This window comes from Penicillium griseofulvum (genome assembly GCF_001561935.1).
Source record: "Penicillium griseofulvum strain PG3 chromosome Unknown contig_89, whole genome shotgun sequence".
In the NCBI taxonomy this organism is placed as follows: Eukaryota; Fungi; Ascomycota; class Eurotiomycetes; order Eurotiales; family Aspergillaceae; genus Penicillium; species Penicillium griseofulvum.
In genome coordinates, this window is record NW_024467478.1 from 557,908 (window position 1) to 578,787 (window position 20,880).

The 20,880-nt window shown below is 48.0% G+C and overlaps 9 protein-coding genes across 9 annotated transcripts; 2 read left to right on the forward strand and 7 right to left on the reverse strand.

Annotated features, from left to right (window-relative positions):
• Window positions 1–2,413: 2,413 nt before the first annotated feature.
• PGRI_042560 (non-specific serine/threonine protein kinase) lies at window positions 2,414–5,267 on the reverse strand (the record flags this gene model as incomplete). Its single annotated transcript, XM_040791969.1, has 5 exons — window positions 2,414–4,686; window positions 4,749–4,896; window positions 4,947–5,064; window positions 5,123–5,151; window positions 5,217–5,267. 5 exons carry the CDS (start codon window positions 5,265–5,267, stop codon window positions 2,414–2,416), a joined length of 2,619 nt encoding a protein of 872 aa, XP_040643879.1.
• Window positions 5,268–5,918: 651 nt separating this feature from the next.
• cdc43 (protein geranylgeranyltransferase type I subunit CDC43) lies at window positions 5,919–7,356 on the reverse strand (the record flags this gene model as incomplete). Its single annotated transcript, XM_040791970.1, has 5 exons — window positions 5,919–6,052; window positions 6,103–6,211; window positions 6,271–6,608; window positions 6,656–6,701; window positions 6,760–7,356. 5 exons carry the CDS (start codon window positions 7,354–7,356, stop codon window positions 5,919–5,921), a joined length of 1,224 nt encoding a protein of 407 aa, XP_040643880.1.
• A 263-nt stretch (window positions 7,357–7,619) lies between these two features.
• On the forward strand, window positions 7,620–8,415 carry PGRI_042580 (uncharacterized protein; the record flags this gene model as incomplete). Its single annotated transcript, XM_040791971.1, has 3 exons — window positions 7,620–7,757; window positions 7,853–8,275; window positions 8,344–8,415. The coding sequence occupies 3 exons, from the start codon at window positions 7,620–7,622 to the stop codon at window positions 8,413–8,415; spliced, it is 633 nt and encodes a 210-aa protein (XP_040643881.1).
• A 250-nt stretch (window positions 8,416–8,665) lies between these two features.
• On the reverse strand, window positions 8,666–9,405 carry PGRI_042590 (CFEM domain-containing protein; the record flags this gene model as incomplete). The annotated part of the gene is made up of 3 exons (XM_040791972.1): window positions 8,666–9,009; window positions 9,126–9,255; window positions 9,322–9,405. 3 exons carry the CDS (start codon window positions 9,403–9,405, stop codon window positions 8,666–8,668), a joined length of 558 nt encoding a protein of 185 aa, XP_040643882.1.
• Window positions 9,406–9,886: 481 nt separating this feature from the next.
• On the reverse strand, window positions 9,887–10,525 carry PGRI_042600 (nuclear transcription factor Y subunit beta; the record flags this gene model as incomplete). Its single annotated transcript, XM_040791973.1, has 1 exon — window positions 9,887–10,525. One exon carries the CDS (start codon window positions 10,523–10,525, stop codon window positions 9,887–9,889), a length of 639 nt encoding a protein of 212 aa, XP_040643883.1.
• Window positions 10,526–11,945: 1,420 nt separating this feature from the next.
• On the forward strand, window positions 11,946–14,005 carry PGRI_042610 (putative MFS transporter; the record flags this gene model as incomplete). Its single annotated transcript, XM_040791974.1, has 7 exons — window positions 11,946–11,991; window positions 12,062–12,195; window positions 12,272–12,661; window positions 12,725–13,192; window positions 13,241–13,649; window positions 13,699–13,866; window positions 13,935–14,005. The coding sequence occupies 7 exons, from the start codon at window positions 11,946–11,948 to the stop codon at window positions 14,003–14,005; spliced, it is 1,686 nt and encodes a 561-aa protein (XP_040643884.1).
• A 288-nt stretch (window positions 14,006–14,293) lies between these two features.
• Window positions 14,294–15,349, reverse strand: PGRI_042620 (phosphotransferase family protein; the record flags this gene model as incomplete). The annotated part of the gene is made up of 1 exon (XM_040791975.1): window positions 14,294–15,349. The coding sequence occupies one exon, from the start codon at window positions 15,347–15,349 to the stop codon at window positions 14,294–14,296; it is 1,056 nt and encodes a 351-aa protein (XP_040643885.1).
• Window positions 15,350–16,948: 1,599 nt separating this feature from the next.
• PGRI_042630 (Short-chain dehydrogenase/reductase SDR) lies at window positions 16,949–17,938 on the reverse strand (the record flags this gene model as incomplete). Its single annotated transcript, XM_040791976.1, has 5 exons — window positions 16,949–17,023; window positions 17,080–17,179; window positions 17,241–17,291; window positions 17,359–17,842; window positions 17,890–17,938. 5 exons carry the CDS (start codon window positions 17,936–17,938, stop codon window positions 16,949–16,951), a joined length of 759 nt encoding a protein of 252 aa, XP_040643886.1.
• A 689-nt stretch (window positions 17,939–18,627) lies between these two features.
• PGRI_042640 (uncharacterized protein) lies at window positions 18,628–19,354 on the reverse strand (the record flags this gene model as incomplete). Its single annotated transcript, XM_040791977.1, has 2 exons — window positions 18,628–19,004; window positions 19,132–19,354. 2 exons carry the CDS (start codon window positions 19,352–19,354, stop codon window positions 18,628–18,630), a joined length of 600 nt encoding a protein of 199 aa, XP_040643887.1.
• Window positions 19,355–20,880: the final 1,526 nt, after the last annotated feature.

Sequence of the window (20,880 nt, forward strand, 5' to 3'; positions counted from 1 at the left end):
AACTAATATACTCTGAATACTCTATCTGAAAAGCCAATTTCTTTCACAGTATTAAAGAGGGTAGGGGTAAGGACGGTCTTGAGAGTCCGACTAAAGATGGGGCTATGGCTTCTTATGCTGTTGAGAGCATTAATGAGAAATATCGGACTAACACTGTGCATTGTGCCTGTTCCAAGTTAAAATTAAAGAAGACAGCGGGGACCGATGTCTCTAGGGTACATAGATTCAGAGATGCTCAGTGTAGATCTGCATTTGTTAGGTTGAATAACTCTAGCTAATCACATTGCTGATTCCTCAGTTCAGGCCTATTTGCGCCAGAACAATCCGCCAACCTCCATAACATGGATATAAAAACAGATGGGTCCCAAATGATATTTGATCCTCCATCAGTGGACCGTTGACGCAGCACAAGAAGCATTTGATATTGCCGCTGGGGCTGATTCTGATCTCTCATTAGCAAATGTACAAATACCACTATATTACTCTCACATACCTTGATATCTCGTTCTGTCACCCAAAGTCTCATGCCTAGACGCATGGGTTTTCGGCCACCCGGAAGCTTTTCAAAGGAGCGGTGTCACCGACGTTGGCTCGGAGACAGTCACTGTTTTGCAGGGACCATTCTTCCCCCTTGCAATTATAGTCCTCATAGGCAAAGATAGTGAATCCACATCTGGCGCCTAGCTTGTCCGCGTGCGCTTTGATAGACAAGATCTTGGGCAACCCATCAAAGCTCTTGCACTCCCTGGAGACTCTGTCGGAGTATATCCCGGTGGCACGCTCGCAAAGATCATCCTTATATATCTTGACGCTCCAGGCCCCTCTGTCCTCTGCGGCGGCAGTGCTAAGCTGCAAAGCCCAGACAGCAAATATAGATACAGAGAGATCGGTAAAGCGCATATTGATAAATAAGCCGGTAGTCGTATTGGTGAATTGTGTGTGAATTGGATGATTTACACCACAAACATCTGGGTATATCCTCATTACTTATAGTTCTTTTCGTCAATCTTTCAGCAATCAGAATACTAATATATTCATTCCCGTATAGCGTCAGCACTAACGCAGTATCGCCCCAAAATTGTATAACTCGTACCACTAAGTGCTCCTGAATTTGCTAAAGTGGGACCGCTAAATAATAGCTTGTATATCGTTACCATCAATAGCTAGTAGGAACCTTGAAAATGTATACCCATTTTACGCCTAATTAATCAAACACAGAAAAGCGGCAGTGCTAACAAGGGGTTACGGCTGCGGAATATTGATCGAAAGATAGGGGTATACAACATATAATAACCTTAGTACCAGGAGTACAGAAACCATGAGGCAGTAGTAATGACAGATGTGCCTACAGTATTTATTCATCTATTCAGCATATATATGTAAAAATCCTATCTCAAAGACTAACATACCTTTTCCTAGACTCCGTACGGAGTACTGGGAATCAATTTTCTATTCATATACTGTTCCCGCACTCTGAATTCTTTTGACTGGGGTGGCTTGCAGGGCCGGATGGGGGTCATCCGACATAAACATACCTAGTTAGCCCCAAACCTGTATATAATATCGTATTCGGTGGCTTAGGATCTGCAAAAGTTTTCTGTCTACGGAATAACGTCCAGAGGGACAAACTCAATTCGTGGCTCAGATCAGGGTCTGAAACGACCTTCAAGCCAGCGTGGACAGGGTCGATTCAAGGCAGACAGGCCCCAATCTATACAGGATTCAATCCAGGGGTAGACGGAATCGATCCAAGGCAGACAGCCCCCAATTTATACTGCATTTGGGACAGAAGGAGGGGCGAAAACAATATTCAATTCAACCAAGGCTGACATGCTGTCTATCAAGAGCATAAGAGAAGTTCCGTCGGTTGACTGCCAAGTAGATGCGATTTAGGGGGCGACTGGTGTGTCCCTGATAGATTGAATATTTCCACATCAGATCCAAGAAGCGAACCTCGACGGTGGAAATAGCGAGGTCATTGTTTAGGGTTGAGAATATCAAAGTTGGTGTTGGTCTATGCAATTTCATTATGCAAGTATTCTGTTGCTGAAATTCAGCGAGATATGAGACAGGTCTATATGAGATAGGGAAATGGTAGAAAGAAGCACAAATCAAGCGAGGGTCGAATCGTCACGAGGAAGGAAATGAACAGGGAAGAAGCGCTTCGTGAAGCTAGGAAAATGTGAAGGAAAAGGGTAGAAGCGAGAGAGAGGCATCGATCCAATGATGGATCCAATTATGCCGAAAAAAACAATCGAAAGGAGATGAAAAACGAGAACGCGCTGTGTAAGGGGGTATAAAAGATCTATCGTCTAACTAAACATAGGAATAGGGGATCGTGGGAGGGACAAGGGGGGTCCGGATGTAATGCACATGTGGGAATAGCAGAGAAGCTGTTGGGTTGATATCGGTATCATTCAGCGATGCCGGCCTTGTCAGTGGCTTCGGAGGGCGAGCGCAAAGAGGAGGAGCGAGGAGGCCGAAGGGGACTGGTTTCAAGGTTTGCCATAGGAGTGAATGGTGTTCTGCCGCTTGTGGGAGATTCGGGATCTTCTCCTACGCGACCATCAGAGTTGACAATATCAGCTGGTGTACCAGGTTCGTTGAACTCATCGACTTCTTCAATTTCTTCCTCAATCCCTTCAATATCTTCCTCCTCCTCGATAATTTGGCTCTTGCGTGCAGCAGGCCGTTCTGCCACAACGTCGAGACCGCTGGCATTCACTGGCTGACCGGGAACGGGGGAGTTGGCTACCCCAGCAGACATCGCCAAGTTAGTGGTATGGATCATAGGACCCTTGAAGAGGGATCTCTTTCGCCTAGCAAACACCAGGCTTGAAGAAGGCGAATAGAGTAGTGGCCCTGGCACCGCTTCATTGAACGACGACGGCATCAGACCTGGTTGGTCGGCAATCTCTCGAGGTGCTCCACCTGTCCCTCTTACCAACCGAATATTGCTCGGAAAGCGGGATGAGGCACCCGGAGTCGTGGGTAGGACTTTAATGGATGAATGAGGCGATTTAGAGGCTCTGGCAGTGGGTGTTGAGATAGTATCTACACTGTTCGAGGAAATCGAAGAGGCCTTGGAGTGAGCACGAACGTGATGAATGCTGCGGATCGATGATACCGAGGAAGATGTAGATTTGCGTCCTCGTAATCCGGCAGATGAACGCCGATAGGATCCGCGTGGTGTGATAGGCGAGGGTGAGAGAGAGTTCCGGTGACTGTTATGACTGGTGTTCAATGGCCGCGGTTGCCGAGGATAAGAATGGCGGTTTTGGCGGTATGAGGCACTGCTAGGAGCGAGACTGCTAGCGGTAGAGATTCGCTTGACCTGGGTGGGTGTCACAACCTCCTCCCCTGCAACCTCGTTTGCTGGGAGCGACAAGGCCGCCGGTTTCTTTCCAGTATCTTGACTCTTGCCCGGGCTCAGTTTGTCGGAAAGAAACTTACGCGATCCCGTCGATTTAGCATGGGGGGATCGCGCTCTCTTCGCCGACTCTACAAACCAGTGCTTGAGAGACGCCAACTGGCTGAGTATCGGATACTGGTGACGACGGCTAGTGCGACGCCGGAAGATACCGTGATGCTGTGTCAACTCTGGCTGTGATGCACTGACATGCAGCACGCTGGGCCGTGATCTCCGTCTGTCTTTCGGCGGAGGGACCGGGCGGCGCCGTGTCGAATTGTGGGACCGGATAGAATCTTTGTCGAGCGGCAATGGGGGCGTGACGACGTCAACAGGGAATACCGGAAGCGGTTCAGGAAGCGCAGGAAGATCCGGCACTGCCAACTGGGACGGCAAGCTTCTTCTATCCCGTCTCCCACGATCTCGCAACCCTGTGCCTTCTTCCTCCACCTCGATTAAAGCCGATGATCGCTTCTCTAGACGGCTGCTCGCAGCGCTTAGACGACGAAGTGTTTTTGCTTCAGCCTCCCGCTCGCGACGCTTGCGCTCTCTCTTTCTTTCCTTCCGTTGCTCTTTTTCGATCAGCAGGGCCCACCAGCCAGCCAGTGGGTCGCACCGTTGAGCCAGAACATTTTCAATGACCTCGTCAATATTGACGCCAGCGCTTTTCATCCGCTGCAAGGTAGTCTTCTCCAGTGGCGTAGTAAATGGCGACGGCCGTGGGATTTTTAGGATCGCAAGCTGCTCGGGAGCATGTTCCGCAAGGAAAGGATGAGCCAGGATCTCGTCAAGACTGGGTCGAATTAAAGGCCGTTTGGACAGCATGAGATTGACCAAAGCCTTAGCATCGTCTGTGAACTTTTCGTTAAAGGTCGGCTCATCTGACAATATCCGCTTTTTGGTGATTTGGTCGTCATCGTCGTCATATGGCAGCTCGCCTGCCAAAAGCGCATAGAGAATAATTCCCAAGCTCCATACATCCACTTTTTCACCGGCGTATTTCTCTCCTTTTAGCATTTCGGGTGCACTATAGCATATCGTCCCGCAGAATGTCTGAAGGTAGCTAGCCTTTCCTTCATATTCACGCGTAAACCCAAAGTCGCATAGCTTGACATTTTCTTGTTTATCCAGCAATATGTTTTCCAGTTTCAAGTCGCGATGCACACAGGATTTACTGTGGACGTAGGCGACTGCTCCAACCAATTGTGTAAATATCCGCTTTACCTTATCTACCGGTAGTGGGCCGTGTCGAAGGAGGTAGTTGTAGAGTTCATCGCCTAGAACAAACTATTTGTCAGTATGATTCCCCGAGTCTCTTCTGATGCGCAAGCTGACGTACCGGGACAATACTCCAACACCAGCCAAACGAGGCTTTCGGTCACTACCACTTCGTATAGCCGCGCGATATGAGGATGTAGGAATTGGCGATGGTGATGGATCTCGCGCACAAGATTGGTGTCTTCCTTGCTGGACGATTTGAGGACCACCTACCGGCTGATCAGTATTGCCTCGGATTCGTTCGCATGACATGACCTACCTTGGAGCCATTGGTGAGCTTGTGCGAGGCGAGATAGACCTTGCCAAAGGAACCCTTTCCAATCAACCTCCCCAATGTGTAATTCCCAACTGTCCTCAGATCCTTGGAGGAGAACTCCCTGCGTACCACATTAGCGCCACTGGCAATCTAGTCTAGACCGAAAGGAGGTCACTTACTCAAGGAGTTCATTGTAGGAGTTGGCAAGCTGTTAAGAATTTTAAGTTAGCCATATTTCCACGGCTGCGCAAGGGAATAAAGAGCTCCACGCACCTTCTCCTTCTGCTTCTGGCTTTGAACCCCCGCTCTTGTTCGGGGCGGCATATGTTATGATTGCCAGGTTTCGCTACCGAGAGAGTCTCTGCGCGTCAAGGGGTTGAAATGAGTTGTGCTGGGGTGCCATTCAACGGGATCCGAGATACGCGGATAAGCGGTATCCGGAGCGGGAGAGAGTAATTTCAGAAAGGGGGGGGAAAGATGACCGGATAAATGGATGAAAGATGAAAGAAGGGAAATTGCATACAAAGGCCTTAGATTCCTAGACGTCAACGGGAACGTGGACCGTGTGGAGAACTCGGGACTTGGATTCTCCTTTTTTTTTTGAGGGGGAAATTCTTCTACTATTATTCTGTACAATATAAAATCATACTATTCGTCATATATTTTAATTGCCGGACTCCGTTCCTGTCTAGGAATATGGACCCTAACTCAATTGGCCTTTTGACTATCTAAATAGATTATGACATTGGAGAATAGTTAACTATGAAGTTAACTGCGGAGTTATATTATTGCCTTACTGCCTAATTTACTCCCTTGCTTGTATATGATACTTGTACAACGTACGACACCGACGCCCGATTAATTTACTCGACTGCACCTATTGGCTGATGGATGCTGACATGAGCCAATTAAAGAACCTTGGAACCTTGGAAATGGCTGAACATCGTCATATTATATGCACTGGTATTATATACTTCATCGCCACCAAGGCAGCGATTCAAGATGTCGGACTGTGCGTTCACTAGAACCCATTCTGGGATCGACGGGGCTGAGTCCCGCCTCACCTTGGAAAGCCAGGGACACCATGCCAAAGTATGAGTGAAGAAGGTCTATATGTTTGGTCAGCTACAGTCTCGGGATCAGTATGCTATCACCTTACCAGGAGGATCTCCGGGAGCCTTCCCAAATCCACCGACAAGGTGTTGGGTCTTTTCAAGCAGGTATCGACGATTGCGAACTTCATCGACCACGGAATACCGATCCAGCATCTGACATATGCGTTAGTGGACAAGCATAGACGACCACTACCACCTAGACGTTCACATACCACCAATGTCGCTCCGTTCCAGAATGAATAGCATGTGTCTGCATATTTATTGCATCGGCCGTTGAAGCCGGCGCATGATATTGTGTCAGCCTCGATGGGTTGAACATTGGGTAACCTGTGGACTCTATCATCGAGAGATCCCGTCTCTGCCACCAAGGTCTGTTTATGATCTTCATCCTCCTGGGGTTCCTCCAGCTGGGCTGTTTGCCGTGAAGCTAGCCATGTAATCAAAGACTCGAATTGATTGGAGCCCGCCGATAGTAGGGGCACTGGTATTAGATCATTAGAGGTCCGGCGCAAGAAGTCAAGAGACCCAACCGCGCAATAAGTGTGTCCACCTATCAGTTGTCAGATAAATTCAGGTGGCGTACAGGGAGACACGAACTATGCGATTCACAAAAAGGAGACTCAGCCATGCCACCGTCATACGTCTATTTAGTCAGACTGTCAGAATTTCACTCGCGGACGGAATATCAGGTCTCCACATACCTGGCATGCCTGAATAAAAGAAATAAAGCCCGGCACATCAATATCCGGTACACCCTCAAGCCCAGTCTCATTCCGTCCGCGCAGAACATACCGTATGCCGGCAGCACAACAACAGTATCGCAAATCACGAGCTCCCCCTACACTCCCCTCAGGACCGACAAGCTCACCGAAGCTTCCATCAGCGCGTTGGACTTTAGGAAGCCACTCCAGACACTCCCGTCGCTTGACACGCGATAGGTCATCTCCGAGGATGAGCAAGTTGACTAGCGCAAAGAATGTCGCGGGAACATTAGCTGGATCCCAAGCTTCATTATCCTTATTTCGCTTTTCCGGCCCAAAGTCTGTGCCTGGGAAGCCACGGAATCCGCCGGAGGGTACCTGGCAGTGATAGAGCCAGTCGATGTACCCTTGTCTTTCTTCCGGTGTGGTTTTGCTTTGCAGAACGCCGAGCACGTCTAATCCTGAGAGGGTCAGGTAGGCGAGGAGCATGCGATTAGAGTCATTGGAAGTGTAGGCGGACGGGAGGAAGGTCTTCAGGCATCGGAGGTAGTATTTGACATGGCGCTCGGTGTTGAAGGTTGGGTTTGGCTCGGCCATTGTAAAGGGCTGGGTTGGACCACTTATATGACAAGAGCTGGGCAATATTTCAGTACTATTCCACTCAGTTTAATCAGTATGCATCAAGTCGTAAATCAAATCCAAGCGCAATGTTGTGTTGGTGGGGGAATCTCGACCGGTGCTGCTTTTTCCCCACATGAGTCGCGGCCAAAAAAACACTCGGACCAACTCTCCAAGTTATTTCGGTGCCTGTTGGAACTTCCTTCTTGTCCACAGACTTGTGCCATTGTGACTCGCTCATCATGGTTTTCATTTCATCCAAGACCCTTATCCAGGCACATGCCGTGTTTCTGGTTGTCATCGCCGGTTACCTGATCAAAAGCCCGGAGGTGATCACCGATTGCGATCTGGTGTTTATGATGGGAGAAGCCTTGAAGATTGTACGACATCACACCATCATCCCCAATATACAAGTCCATTCCGATAATATCATGAATCTGTCTGAATTAAACTGACCCTAACACCTTTGATACAGGACTTCCCATCCCTGTCAAGCCCACAACAATCGCCCTTCACCTTCTGTGCCATATTCATCTTCGTCGAGGCCCTTATCGACCTCGTCCTGCTATCCAACATCCCCTTCCACGAAGCTCTGGATGAAGCTCTTCCCTACATCCGGCCCCTACGAAATGGCAACCTCCCCGCCGAGGACCTGCAGGTTCTACAGCGTTTGCCCGAATATATCACCAAGTCCTTGACGATTTACTGGGCCGTCTGGATTGCAGTTGCCGCGTGTCGTTTTGCTGTATATGCTGGAATTGCGTTCTTTATCTACCAGGGCAGAGCGGACCACCTGGCCTCGTCATACACAAGCGCTGCTGGTATTGGAGGCTTGGACCGCCTGAAGAACCGGGTGGTCTTTAGCTTTGCTTTCTTCGAAATGATGTTCTGGTTTTGGGTAAGTGAATAAGCTTAATTGCGAAGGTTTGAGTCGGCTGTTTTTCGTGCTAACGTCCTACCCTACAGACTTTCGCCACCCTCCGCGAGGAGCGCCAGGAACGCCTGACCAAGCTGCTGGAGGATACCCGGGAAATGTAAATGCTTCCACTGGTTCCTCAGTACTTCTTTCTATGAGTGTATTACTACTACGAACATCCCATCGCAATTGAAAAACGATGGCGCTTAGACACCATGTATCCGATCAATTAAAACTATATCGTGGATAAAATAAGATACAGGTGCATCCTCAGCCAGTTCTCGTGTTTCCATTCATTCCATCGTCATGACGACATTTCACCGCTGCTAACTATATTATACCCCCTTCTGAAATCATCCAGCGCGTTGCATTCTAGATTAGAATGGCGAACGCAGCCGCAGCACCAGCAGCAGCGACGAGCGAAGAATCTTTGTGGGTAAGCGCGGCGAGGCCACTGCTAGTCGCTGCGGCAGCGGCAGACGAAGTAGTGGAAGCACTGTCCGAGGTCGTGGTAGCAGTATTGGTGCCCGTCAGACTAGTCTTGGACGCAGTCGTGGTCTCAGTGCTAGACTTGGTTCCAGTCTCGGTCGAGTCGGAGCTAGCGCTGGTACTGGTGCTAGAAGCGGAGCTCGACTTGCTGTTCGAGCAGACAACCTCGCTGGGCAGATCGGTCACATCACCCCGGGCACAGATTGACTTGGCGACCTTGATGGTTACTGTGGTGAAGAGTTATGTCAGCCCACTGTACATGTACCTGTATCTATCATGCGTAATTCTTTGGAACAATCCTGCTTGGGTACTCGTTTTGGGAGGGAGTGGAGGTAGAACTTACGTTCCTGGTCCGCCTTGGCGCACTTATCAGCGACGCAGCAGGCCATGTCGTTCAGGAAGGACTTGGACTCGCAGATACACTTGAAATCAATGCCGCAGTTCTCGGGGATTGCACCTGTAGCACATGATTTCTATAGAATGGGTTGTTTAGCAGGCGGCACATTTGGCGCTGTTGTATGTTGTTTGTAAACACATACCGAGCAGTCGGGCAGATCGCCCAGACCTTGAGCAGTAGCAGTGGTCAGCAGAGCTGCCAGGGCAAAGGTAATGGTGAACTTCATCTTTGTAGATAGTATGAGGCTGTTGGATGAAGTGGGTTATTGGTAAGAGAGGGAATGTGAGAGGTTTTGTTTTCCAGCCACATGCAGGTCGTGGTAATACACCAATAGATATGTCAAAAATACACTAATACGCAGATCAACCGGCGGTACACCATGTATTTCCCCGCAAAATTTCCACATTTGGGCTTGGATTTCTCCACAAAATTCAGTATCGAGGTATTTTTCAATGATTGGATATTAAATATCAGAACTCCTGGGTATTTTACATAGGGGGTATTTAACTGCTCCACCCCACGTCTATCTCTCCCTCTTTCTATGTCAAGTAGCCGAACCTACCAGTGCAGATGAACATTATAGAAAGCAAAGATGTCCCCACTTCTCAGACTTCCGTTGAAATCGATAGTCTCGGTGATCTCCAGAACCTGCAGCCGGATATTGAAACCGGCTGCAGTATCCCTCACCGACTCCTTCACATCGCCCACTAGTATGATTCGCCGCCTGCACCGTTGTGAGACTGGCCAACTATGGGTGGATAGCCGTAGGCAGAAGCTTCTTGCTCGGACTGGTCGAGGTTGAGGTTCGACATAGCGTTTGCGCCTTCGGCATTTGGGAACCCCGTCGGACGAGCTACTGCAGGTCCGGCTGCACCCGGCCCACTAACCGGTCCTCCACCTCCATATCCAGCGCTTGGTGGTCTCTGATTGTCGCCGCGGGCCGACTGGGTCTCGCGGTACTTGGATAGGTAGATCTTGAGTGCTTCAGCGTAATTCTCAAATCCAAGCGAGGTCATGGCGAATAGAATGTCTTCGCCGTTGACTGTTTTGCGCTTCTCCTGCTGGCATTTCTCCGAGGCTTCGCTTGTGATAAATGAGATGTACTCGCTCACACATTCCTGCATGCATTCCTTGGCTTCTTTTGCGATCTTCGCGTTGTCAGGAAGCGCGAGCTTCATAATACGAGCAACATTGGCAATTGGAAGCCATCGATCCTGTTCCTTCACCTCAAACTCGCCTTGGTGTCCATGCGCGTCGTGGTGATCTTTGTCTATGTTGTCATGCTCTTCTCCCGATTGCGCCTCCGGGTCAAGATCGGGTTCCTTTGAAGGGGAGTTTGACGACATGATTTAAATTGAGCTGGATTGGTGTAGTGGATGTTTTGTTTTTGCGTCAATGCTTGTGCTTCGCGTGCTCGCTCCACGGTAGTCTTAGGTGAGGAGAGCGTTGGCTCTATGGTAGGGTTTTGGCAATGGTGCGGGGTATAACTCTTCAAGGTCGAGGATTCGGCTTCAATATGGAACGCGATCACGTCGTAGTTGCCGTGGAAACAATGCGCCTCTTAAGTTGGAGTGTAGCTCTGGATGCCATTGATGGTGATGTGACACCGATGATCAGGTGATACGTCACATGATATATCAACAGTCACGTGTTGACAGAAATGGGAAGTGCGGAGTAGATCTCAGCTCCTTCTCTTTAGATTCTTATGCATATTGTACCTGAACGGCGGTGTCCGCTTTTGAAACCGAGTCTATGGTATTGGGACCTAGACCAGGGGCTGCTGCTTTAGATCCAATCGATACAACAATGTACTCTGTACTAGATCTCAAATAGTCCAAGGCTCGGACCATCTTGTATTGGTATTTACGAGAATTACCTGAACCGCCCGGGGTGCTGTGGATATTGTTGTTTTGTGCTGTGGCATTTATTTACCAACTATATCTGACCTCCCATCACCTTGTTTCCTACAATATTTCACTTCCACACCGTCTGTTTTTTAATTCTATGACGAGTATTCGGGTTGTACGGCTTACACTCCATACCAGTCACAAGGTTAAAAACGGGAAATCTGCAAGCCACCGGTTAACATTGCTAGGTCTGTTCCCTCCACCGTGGGCCATAGTCCCTGATCTCAACACCAAAGTTGTTCTGGTTCTATGTACAAAAGCAAAACTACTTGGAGCTATTTGATTCATGCAGTGATCTCCCTGCATCTCGGTCATAGATTCAACGGCTAACGAATGTGATGCCTCGGTCCCTTGGAAGCGCCGATCCAAGCTCGTCCCCCAACGAACTTTCGTCAGCGGTCCAGCTTCCCCCGCGTTCTGAGCGTATCGTATATACTGCACCTTTGGTCCATTATTTAGGATGTCCTGGTTGGCTAAAAGGGTCTTAAATGGAGAAATGGAGTACACATTGAAAACAAGGATTTGGAATTTGCCTAAATCACATTCAAAACAATCCTGCAAGGCGGGTTACGACACTCGGCCCTTAACTTATCGACCGAGCTGCTTATCTTTTCCAAGATCATATTTTAGGACTATATTATAGTCCTAAAAGTTCAACTCATCTTTGTTCATATTTACTATTTATTCCTATTGGTGAGCTATCTAACGTAGCTTCCTTCGGATGGTCGAGACTTAATCTGAGTTGGTATACTCCGTACCCCCTCCTGACTTTGTTTTACTTTTCTATTTAAACCCCTACATCACCAAGCGCATAGTCAAAAGCGCATCACCTACAAGCGCTAGGTCGCTTCCTGCAGTCATGGGTCTTGGAGTACTGGAAGATACAAAGCTCGTGCATGTCCCAGGTAATATACCCCTTTGCCCGCCCATGCGCAGTCAGATGCAGCGCGGCTTATCACAACTTCACAACTCCAGGCAGCTCCGATATCTACGAACAAAATAGCGATGGCGACCAGATCCAAGGAGCCTCAGGCCTCAAATGCGACTGCTCGGGCAACCAGCCGATTATCCTTGTCCCGCAACCAAGCGATGACCCAAATGACCCATTAGTATGTCCCAGAGAGCACCATACCCCATCATTTGGTTCCACAAGCACTTGAAACCTGACAAAACCTGCCCCATTAGAACTGGCCATTATGGCGACGCGATATGATCCTTGCGATTCTCTCCTTCGTAACCATCCTCTGCACAACCCTAAGCTCCATCCTAGCCGCCAATACGGTCACCATCGCAGATTACGAGGAAATATCGTTCACAGCGGCCGCCTTGTTGACTGGATATCACCTATGCGGTGTTGGTGTCGCGGGTATTCTTATTGTGCCAACGGCTCGAGTCTGGGGTAAACGTCATCTGTTCTTGATCGGACATGTCTTGATGATTATCAGCTGTATTTGGGCTGGAGTTAGTGGCAAAAACCACAATAGTCTCATTTGGGCCCGGGTATTCCAGGGTGTTGCATTGGCACCATTTGAGGCGCTGGTCAATGCATGTGTTGGAGATCTTTATTTCGTTCATGTGAGTTACGCACTCTTTTCTCTACAGATTTGAGATATGATGGGATTAATGGAGAAAATATAGGAGCGAGGAAAGCGAATGGCTGTATCTAATGTCGCACTTTTTGGCGCGGCCTTTCTGACGCCTGTTGTGGTGGGCAAAATCACCAAGTCCATGGGTTGGCAGTGGTCTTTCTACTTTGTGGCAATTTTTCTCGGCGCTTCATTGCCGTTGATGTTCTTTTTCGTGCCTGAAACTGCTTTCCGCCGTCCTGATTACTTGAACACCGACTTCAAGCTAAGCGGCAGGCAGGGCGAGAATATGGAGTCTCATGTTTCCCTAAGTGGAATTTCCAATGATGACACCAAGGAACTTCGACCAGCCTCCGCCGACCTGAACGGAGTTTTGAGGACCGAAGCTGTGACAACAGTCCCCGAGAAAGATTCCTTCGCTCAATCACTCAGGCTTTTCAACGGGCGAAAGACAGATGAGAGTTTCTTCAAGCTACTCCTTCGTCCATTCCCATTGTTCTTTCATCCGGGCGTCCTCTGGGTAAGCAACCCACTTGGTATCTAGTCTCACATACTGATTAAAGTCTAGGCTTGTCTGATCCAAGGTGTTGTCATCGGATGGGCTGTATTTGTCGGTGTGGTTCTAGCAATTGTCTTTCTCGGGCCTCCAATGTGGTTTGAAGAAGACAAGACCGGATACCTTTACACAGGTGCCTTTATTGGCTCCATTGTGGGTCTGGTTCTTTCTGGTCTACTTTCTGATTCTATTAACAAGTTGATGATCCGGCTCAACAAGGGCAAATACGAACCTGAGTTCCGGATCCTTTTGGTCATTCCCCAGCTTATTTTCTGCGGCATTGGACTCTATGGATTTGGATGGACTGCAAATAACGTGATGCACTATGGCTGGCTACTGCCAGACGTCTTTTTCGCGTTCTTGATCGTTGGAATGGTGATGGGGGCCGTTGCTGCGTCACTCTATATCGTCGATGCTCATCGTATGTGAATCTGCGGGCCTTGCATGGGAATGATTGCTGACAACACTAGGCGAGATGGCGATTGAGGCTTTTACCTGCATGCTGGTTTTCAAAAACATGTTCAGCTTTATCCTGACCTTCTTCGCCTACAAATGGTTCGCACATGGGGGCATCAAGCATACCATGATTATCATTGGTAGCATTCAAGTTGGCATCTGTCTATTGAGCATTCCCATGTGTAAGTTTTACTATGTGTGCAGGTATTTATCCGTTTCCTCCATTTGGCTGACAAGTTTCGTGGTATAGATGTGTTTGGGAAACGGAATCGGTCTTTCTTCGCCCGCCATGACATCCTCGAAATGCTTCACCTCCGGTAATATGCTGGCACAACCGGAAGTCTTTAACGGTGCAGGGAGCGTGGGCACCTACGATTTTACACTATACAAGTGATAGAACAAGCATATGCTACGAACCTTTATATGTTTTATAATTAATTAGCTGATGATAATAGCCACTTTTACAATAAGGCTTATTGACACCATAGGCAGATGCCCATACAATCCAAATGTTTGGATGAGTCTCCCTCCCATTGTACATCTTTTTACTACTCTCAAGAGTGAAGAAATTCACCCCAAAGACCTTCGAAGTATATGTATAATTCAAGTCTAGCCGACAAGAGATTTCAGCCGATAGTCACCACCGAACCGCTCCATGGCCTCTACCTTCCAAGTCTCCCAATTCGAGTGTGAATCCTCAATGCGCAGAGCCCTAACAAGTCCCATAAATATCCCGACATATCCATCCCAGTCACGACTGTCATAACCACAGCAAAAGTGTAATCGATGAAGAAGCCGCCCCTTCTGAACTATGCCCCCAAGATCAGGATGTCCTTTTCCCTCCAGCAACTGACTAAAAATCATTTCATCTTCACTCAAGTGATTATCCCCATCGTAAAACAGAGCAACTGGAAGAAGAGCAATAGGTGAATTAAATGCCATGGATCTGGGACCAGTGTGCGCCCACTCCCAGTCAACAATTCCTGTGATGTTAAATTCATCGTCCACGAGAATATGGTCTCCCTTCTCATCCGCATGCTTCAAATAGAACTTTCCATCATCTAGATCGTTGTTGAGAATTGCTGAAAGGTTTTCCAGAAGATAGAGGTGTATCAAAAAGGCGTCCACTGGTCGAAGTGCATATAACTCTTGTCGGATAATCAAGTCCAATATCAATTCAATGTGCGCAGTGTAATACCCTTCCAGAGAAGAGAAGGGTCCAAGTATTTTCAGAGAATCTGTGTAGTCGCTCATGGATTCGCTAGCAAATGGTCCAGCGTGTTGAGAACCAAATTCATCCATAACCAAAGAGCCCATTGTATCGAAAGGATGGGTCTGAAGCTCGATATAAATATCGACAAGTTGGTCTATCACCTTTCTCTTTTGCTTGTCCGTAGCAAGAGACCAGTCCAAGGATTTGCCAGGCATCTTTTCCATGAGTATATACGCAACACCGACAGGGTTCGTCTCATCCACGTTAAATTCATAAACCTTTGGAGCAGGAACTGTGGTATTACTCAAGAACTTGAGTGTCGCAACCTCAGAGTGCATAATATAATTCCGCAGCTCCAGTGGCGGCGAGGTGGCATTGAATCTTCGAATGCGCGCTAGCCAGCTGACTCCATCATTGAATGAGATCTCAATATGATAGTTCATGCCACCCATAACTGAATCCAGGGTTGATGGATTGTATTGTAGGTGCGATATAGAGCACCCCATGCCATTGCGTAGGTCGCTGGCTCGAGATGTGAGCGCGTGAACATTGATCTTGACGAGAAGACTGATTACTTCATTTTTTTCCGCTTGCCCGGTTGCAAGATAATGAGCTGTTCCATTCTCCTAAAAGAGGGGGATGTTAATGTAGTTCATGAAAAGTTTCTGGTTTTCCTCACCTCCCACTGTGGACATGTATGATACTCTGGCTTAAGGTGTTGGATGCACAGGTGACGATTACAAAGTAGGCAGTCTCCATCTGTGCGAACGGATGCCCTGTTGCATTTTTCGAAGTCACAGATCCATAAACCCATAGCAATCTGATTTTGTCGTGATGAAGAACGGGAATGATGGGTTATAAACTTACCCATGAGTCGCATGTCTTGTGACTTGGATATTCCAATTGGCTAGTTACCACTGAGCTTGAATCGCTGCGCTAGTGACAGGTTAACAGGATTAGATGGTACATGGTTCCTTTCCGATTCGTCGTTTACTCATTTCAAACGTCAGGTTCAATTTTCATTTGCGGTGAGACCCAATGGACAACCCGCCGAGGTGGTGCATGAGACAAAAACAATCAAGATGCAGGGGATCCAGGTTCGTGATCCTCATTACGAGCGCCTTTTAAAAGTTGTGGATGTGGGTCTGATAGACGTCCACGATTATATATAGCAGCAAGCTGCGATTCAAAGAAACTTACTTGAACACAGAAATCGTGGCTAGAAGGGTAGTGTCTCCCTAGCACGCCAAATGTAGGGTATTGACTGAATGAAACTGCGCAAAGATAGCAATTAGGCATTTATAAGACTAGGGATAGTTACTAGATGTATCGTGGGCTGGGAGGCGGCTAGAAGTTGTCAATCTATATCTAGAGAAGAAGAAAGCAGTGAAAACCATGGAGTCAGTCAAACAACATAGCGAGACACAAAAAGAAACCTAAAGAGTGTAAAAGTAAGAGAGATAAGTCCAGGAAGAGCCTCAACGATTAAACAGCTCTAGTGACCTCGGGATATCCAAGTGCGATTCATCAAGGAATATGAAATAGACAAGGCAAATCCCCCAGCGGATATTTGTGGTCAAGTCAAAGATATTGCTTCAATAAACCGAAAATAAAACATAAGGCGAGTGCGATGGAAGCTTCTGATATCTGCCGAGAAGACTAGGTTATTAGCACCTACAGATGATGATTTGACTGTTATGAATTTGCACCCCGGTTCTCTAACCAGGGGCCTACTATGTACGAATGAAACTAATGCACCAGTGCATCACTCATTATATTCCCGACTGACGTGTTGGCTATCAACTGGGTCTCACTACCGTAGGGCTGTTTTATGTCTTCAACCATGGACTCAACCAAACATATTGGTTCACCAACTGGACCCGGTCCATCACTGATATCGCTCCCTGTTGATCTATTCATTCAGCGGTGATTTTTCATTCCAGTGAGTTCAGCCCCTCGCCATAGATGGGCAAATTGCATTTGCAGCTTACAAATCGATGGCGTCACCCGTGGACTGAGCGTTTCAGATAGGAGCAAGGCTATCGTGGCCGCTACCACGGGATCTCTGTGCCCTCAATCACGTCGAAGAACTTGCCCGAGGTCGCCTCCCGAGATGCCTTATCAATCTGTAGGAGTCAGTCTACAGCCTTCATCCTTCAGTATAGGGAAGAGCATCACGTACTAGGCTTATAATGGCATCGATACTCTGCCGTAGGGTGTTGGGGGCCTCGGGAAGGCCCATCGCGCGGGCACCTCTGTTGCCATCCTCCGTTTGCACAAGCCTGTCAGATGGTCAGCTGCAGTCCGAAATCCCCCATCCGGCTTGTGTCTCTGGTGGCTTACCCGGGATGCACAGCAAAGGCAATGAAGTCCTTGTTAGCGCTGTGGATGGCACTACATGTCCGTAGGAGTTAGCTGATTCTTCCGCAGCCAGAGTAGGCTAACACTAGAATCATCTTACGTGGTGAGCCAATTCAAGCCCGCCTTGGCGATTCCGTACGCCGGAACAATATGAGCCTGGTGAACCTCAAGTCGGCCAATCGAACCAGCAGCACTACTGATTGATACCCACTTGGGGGCCTGGGACTTCTCCAGCAAAGGCTTGACGGCCTGATATAGGGCCAGTGGCCCGAGCGTATTCACGGTAAATATATCTTTCGCGATCTCGGAGCTCACTAGCTCTAAGGGGATCATGCCATTCCCGCCAGCTCCGCCGGCATTAGCAACCACTATATCGATGTGGTCGACGTCTGTGAGAGTTTTGATAGCCGCCGCTGGGTCGGCTGAGTTGCTGCTTTCAATTTTTACCACCTGTAGACGTGAGCCATCAGCCTTGGGCAAGGACTCTAGCTCCTTGACGTAGTCTGCGGCTGTGTCACGGACACTGGCAATTATTGTGTGCTTATGTCGGAGCAGGAAGGTTTCCACCAACGTTCTCCCGATTCCTATCCTCCGTCAGCGCAATATCAATACAGTTCAAGGGAGGAGTTACCTCGACTAGTGCCGGTAACGAGAACTACAGTATTGTCGGAAATAGTCATGGCGAGAGGATGGATGACAAAGAAATTGTAGTGGGAGTCGTATCTGGTAGCGTTGTGGTTGGGTTAATGACCTTGATGAATGAGATGGAGGGAGAAACTAGCCTCATGATTGCAGCCTCGTTTAAATAATCAGCCATGGGAGGTGTTGAGAGATATTCTGTAGATGATTATTAATGCTGATGTGCTCCACGAATGCTTTGAAATCGAGGCCTTAGGATTACCGATCATTAATATAGTCATCGAATGGGGCCGTATGCACTCCATGGGGGTATGAGGGACTATCAGCCACCAGCTGAAAGCTCGTGGCCGATAGGCGTTAAGGCCAAGCATTTTCATGCATATCAGATTCTCAATCTCGGCGTATTCTCACGACAAGCTCAGGAGCGGCCTAGTGCGAATCCTTCGGCACTCTAGTCTCTTGGTATTCGAAGTACTCCGTACTTCGGTATGGTCTGTTTAATAGAAACGCTATGTTAGTCTTCTGTGCCTGGTTTACATGATGTAACTGTTAGGGCCGACGGTTTGTAGGCATTAAGAATTAAGTGGGATAGCGGAGCGAGCTTCCAATGGGTTAACTACATATCCAACTCCATAGAACACAGGCCTACCTAAGGCAATAAGACATAAAAAGGCAACACCAGATATACCAGGTAACGATACCCTTGTTCTAGTCTTAGCCATCCCTCCCACTACTGGAGACTGAGTTTCCCAGGGAGGAACTCGACATCTGCGAAAACAGGCGAGATGTGTGACGCAAGTTGATATGTCAGCTGGCCTTGAAGCCAATGCCAGTTTGCATTCGTTGAAGGTGGAACACCAACAAAAAGGGCTGGCCGCGCGGAACGGGCATCGTTGCCAATATTGAACGGAGAAAGCAATTGCCATTTTGTCCCAAAAGTCTCGTCAAGGACCCGGATGATCTCATCTTTACGATATTGAAATGCAATAGCAAGCTCAGCCGTTGAATGAATAGGGAATAATGTAGGGATATAGAAGTGGTCGACATCAATCACTTTTATCTGAAACCGTGAAAGGGAGTAGTAATTGAGAAGGGTGATAAGGTCGTCTTTTAAGGGATCCTAGGGGCACTAATGCCGAATTATCACCCGCAACCATAGCACAAAGCAGAGCAAAGCCATCACCGGGGATAGTTGCATTTACCACTTAGAGATGTGATTGTGCTGGGAGACCACGCCGGTCGAGGGTGTTGTAGATCTCATGGTGTAGATGATATGTAGGATCTTCCTCCGTCGTGATAGTAGTGACCTGGAGGGCCATAGGATCAGGGTTTGCGAAGCCAATGCTTCGGAATGGATCGGTGCGATGTAGGTATTGTTCTATATCGATATCGCCTTCGTTCTCCTCCCAATCTTGGAGGCGGCGTCGCTTCCGTGGACTTGGGAACGCGTAAGCCATTTTTCTTGCAGACTGGGGAGCGAAAGAAGGAAAAGATGGGAAAATAGGTGTAATTCAGAGGCTCTGACGAAAAGTACCAGTTGTGGTAAGTGTGGAGGAAAAAAAGGAAAAAGAGGGAGTTATAGATGTATCAGAACGTTATCTGGGTCATATCCGTCGACATTGATGGATCGGGCTACCCAAAAAAAAAAAAAAAAAAAAAGAAATTCCAAGTTGGTACAGCTATATTCACGTATAGGTATGTATCTGTTCGATCAAATTATTCATGGTAGGCATACTTATCAATCAAGTATAGCATATCCTCCAATGCACTACCGTTCACATAGGTATCGGGCACATGTGCGGAGTACATAATTTTTTCCTTGAGGTTGTATAGACGATTCCGGTCATCGAACTCCTCGACTGGCTCATCTAGCTTAAAAAGCTTGCAATACTCATCACTGTATTGTGGCTTGTTCATAGAGTGATAGTCAACCCGCCACATTCCGATCGCCATCTCATGATAGACATAATATGCGCACGAGTCGAAAAGGTAGATGCTCCCTGTATCTTTCTCTGTGTCGATGTTCCGTTCCTAGAGGTTGTCATGGATCAAGTACGGCTTAACAGTTCGATTTTCATAAAAAAGGACCAAGAAGGCCGGGGACGACTTTATCTAGTATTATCTTCATGGCATCATCCACTGTCATGTCATGAATTATACATATGATATCTGGGCATTATGCTGAGATATAGTGGTCTTTTGGCCTAGTTTGTAACTCACCAGTCCAAGGACAGGTTGTAATACTCGTCCAATGTCTCGTTGATCGGATTTATCTTGAGGGGCTGGGTGAGGGGGAGAAAGACAGGGGGAAGACACTAGAGCGCCATACAGCAGTCAGATCCAATCGATAGCCGACACGTCAGTTTAGAAGACAGTTATTCATTGATGTAGTGTCTCTGAAGTTGTGTAGGCGCCCGACTAAGTCAACAAACGGTTTGATATTAGTTGAAGTGTGTGATCGGAGTGTGCCCGCACCTGCAGGTATCCAGTCTCGTCACTAACCTCAGCGGCTACGGGACCCCACAGCAATGCAATGCACCGAATCCTGAGACCGTATCGCCGAATGAATGCACTAAACGCGTCTGAGCCAAGAGAGACGGGTTCGGACATTATTACATACTATCATGGAGCCAAGTTTTCCAGACATTGCAAATCTGCCTTTTCGGGGATCAACCCAACGCCCATGAAGTTTGCGCACTTACCTCGAATGGCCCCGGTGGTATTAAAAAAATGGTGCGTTGAAATGCTATGATGCCCCTCTTTCTACGCCATCCCTGCTAGAGGAGACACAGGTGCTTCACCCGCTCCGCCCTAGCCGTGTTTTCACAGAGCAGTGCCGTCAAAGGGCATTATACGCGTAGTTCCTTCTACGTATAGAGCCTCTTTTTAAACGAACCTATCTGAGACGAAGCTTGCTGACACTCATCAATTTGGCCTGGTCAGTGGAGACGATTTAAATCGAAACGATCAGCCCGGAATAAAT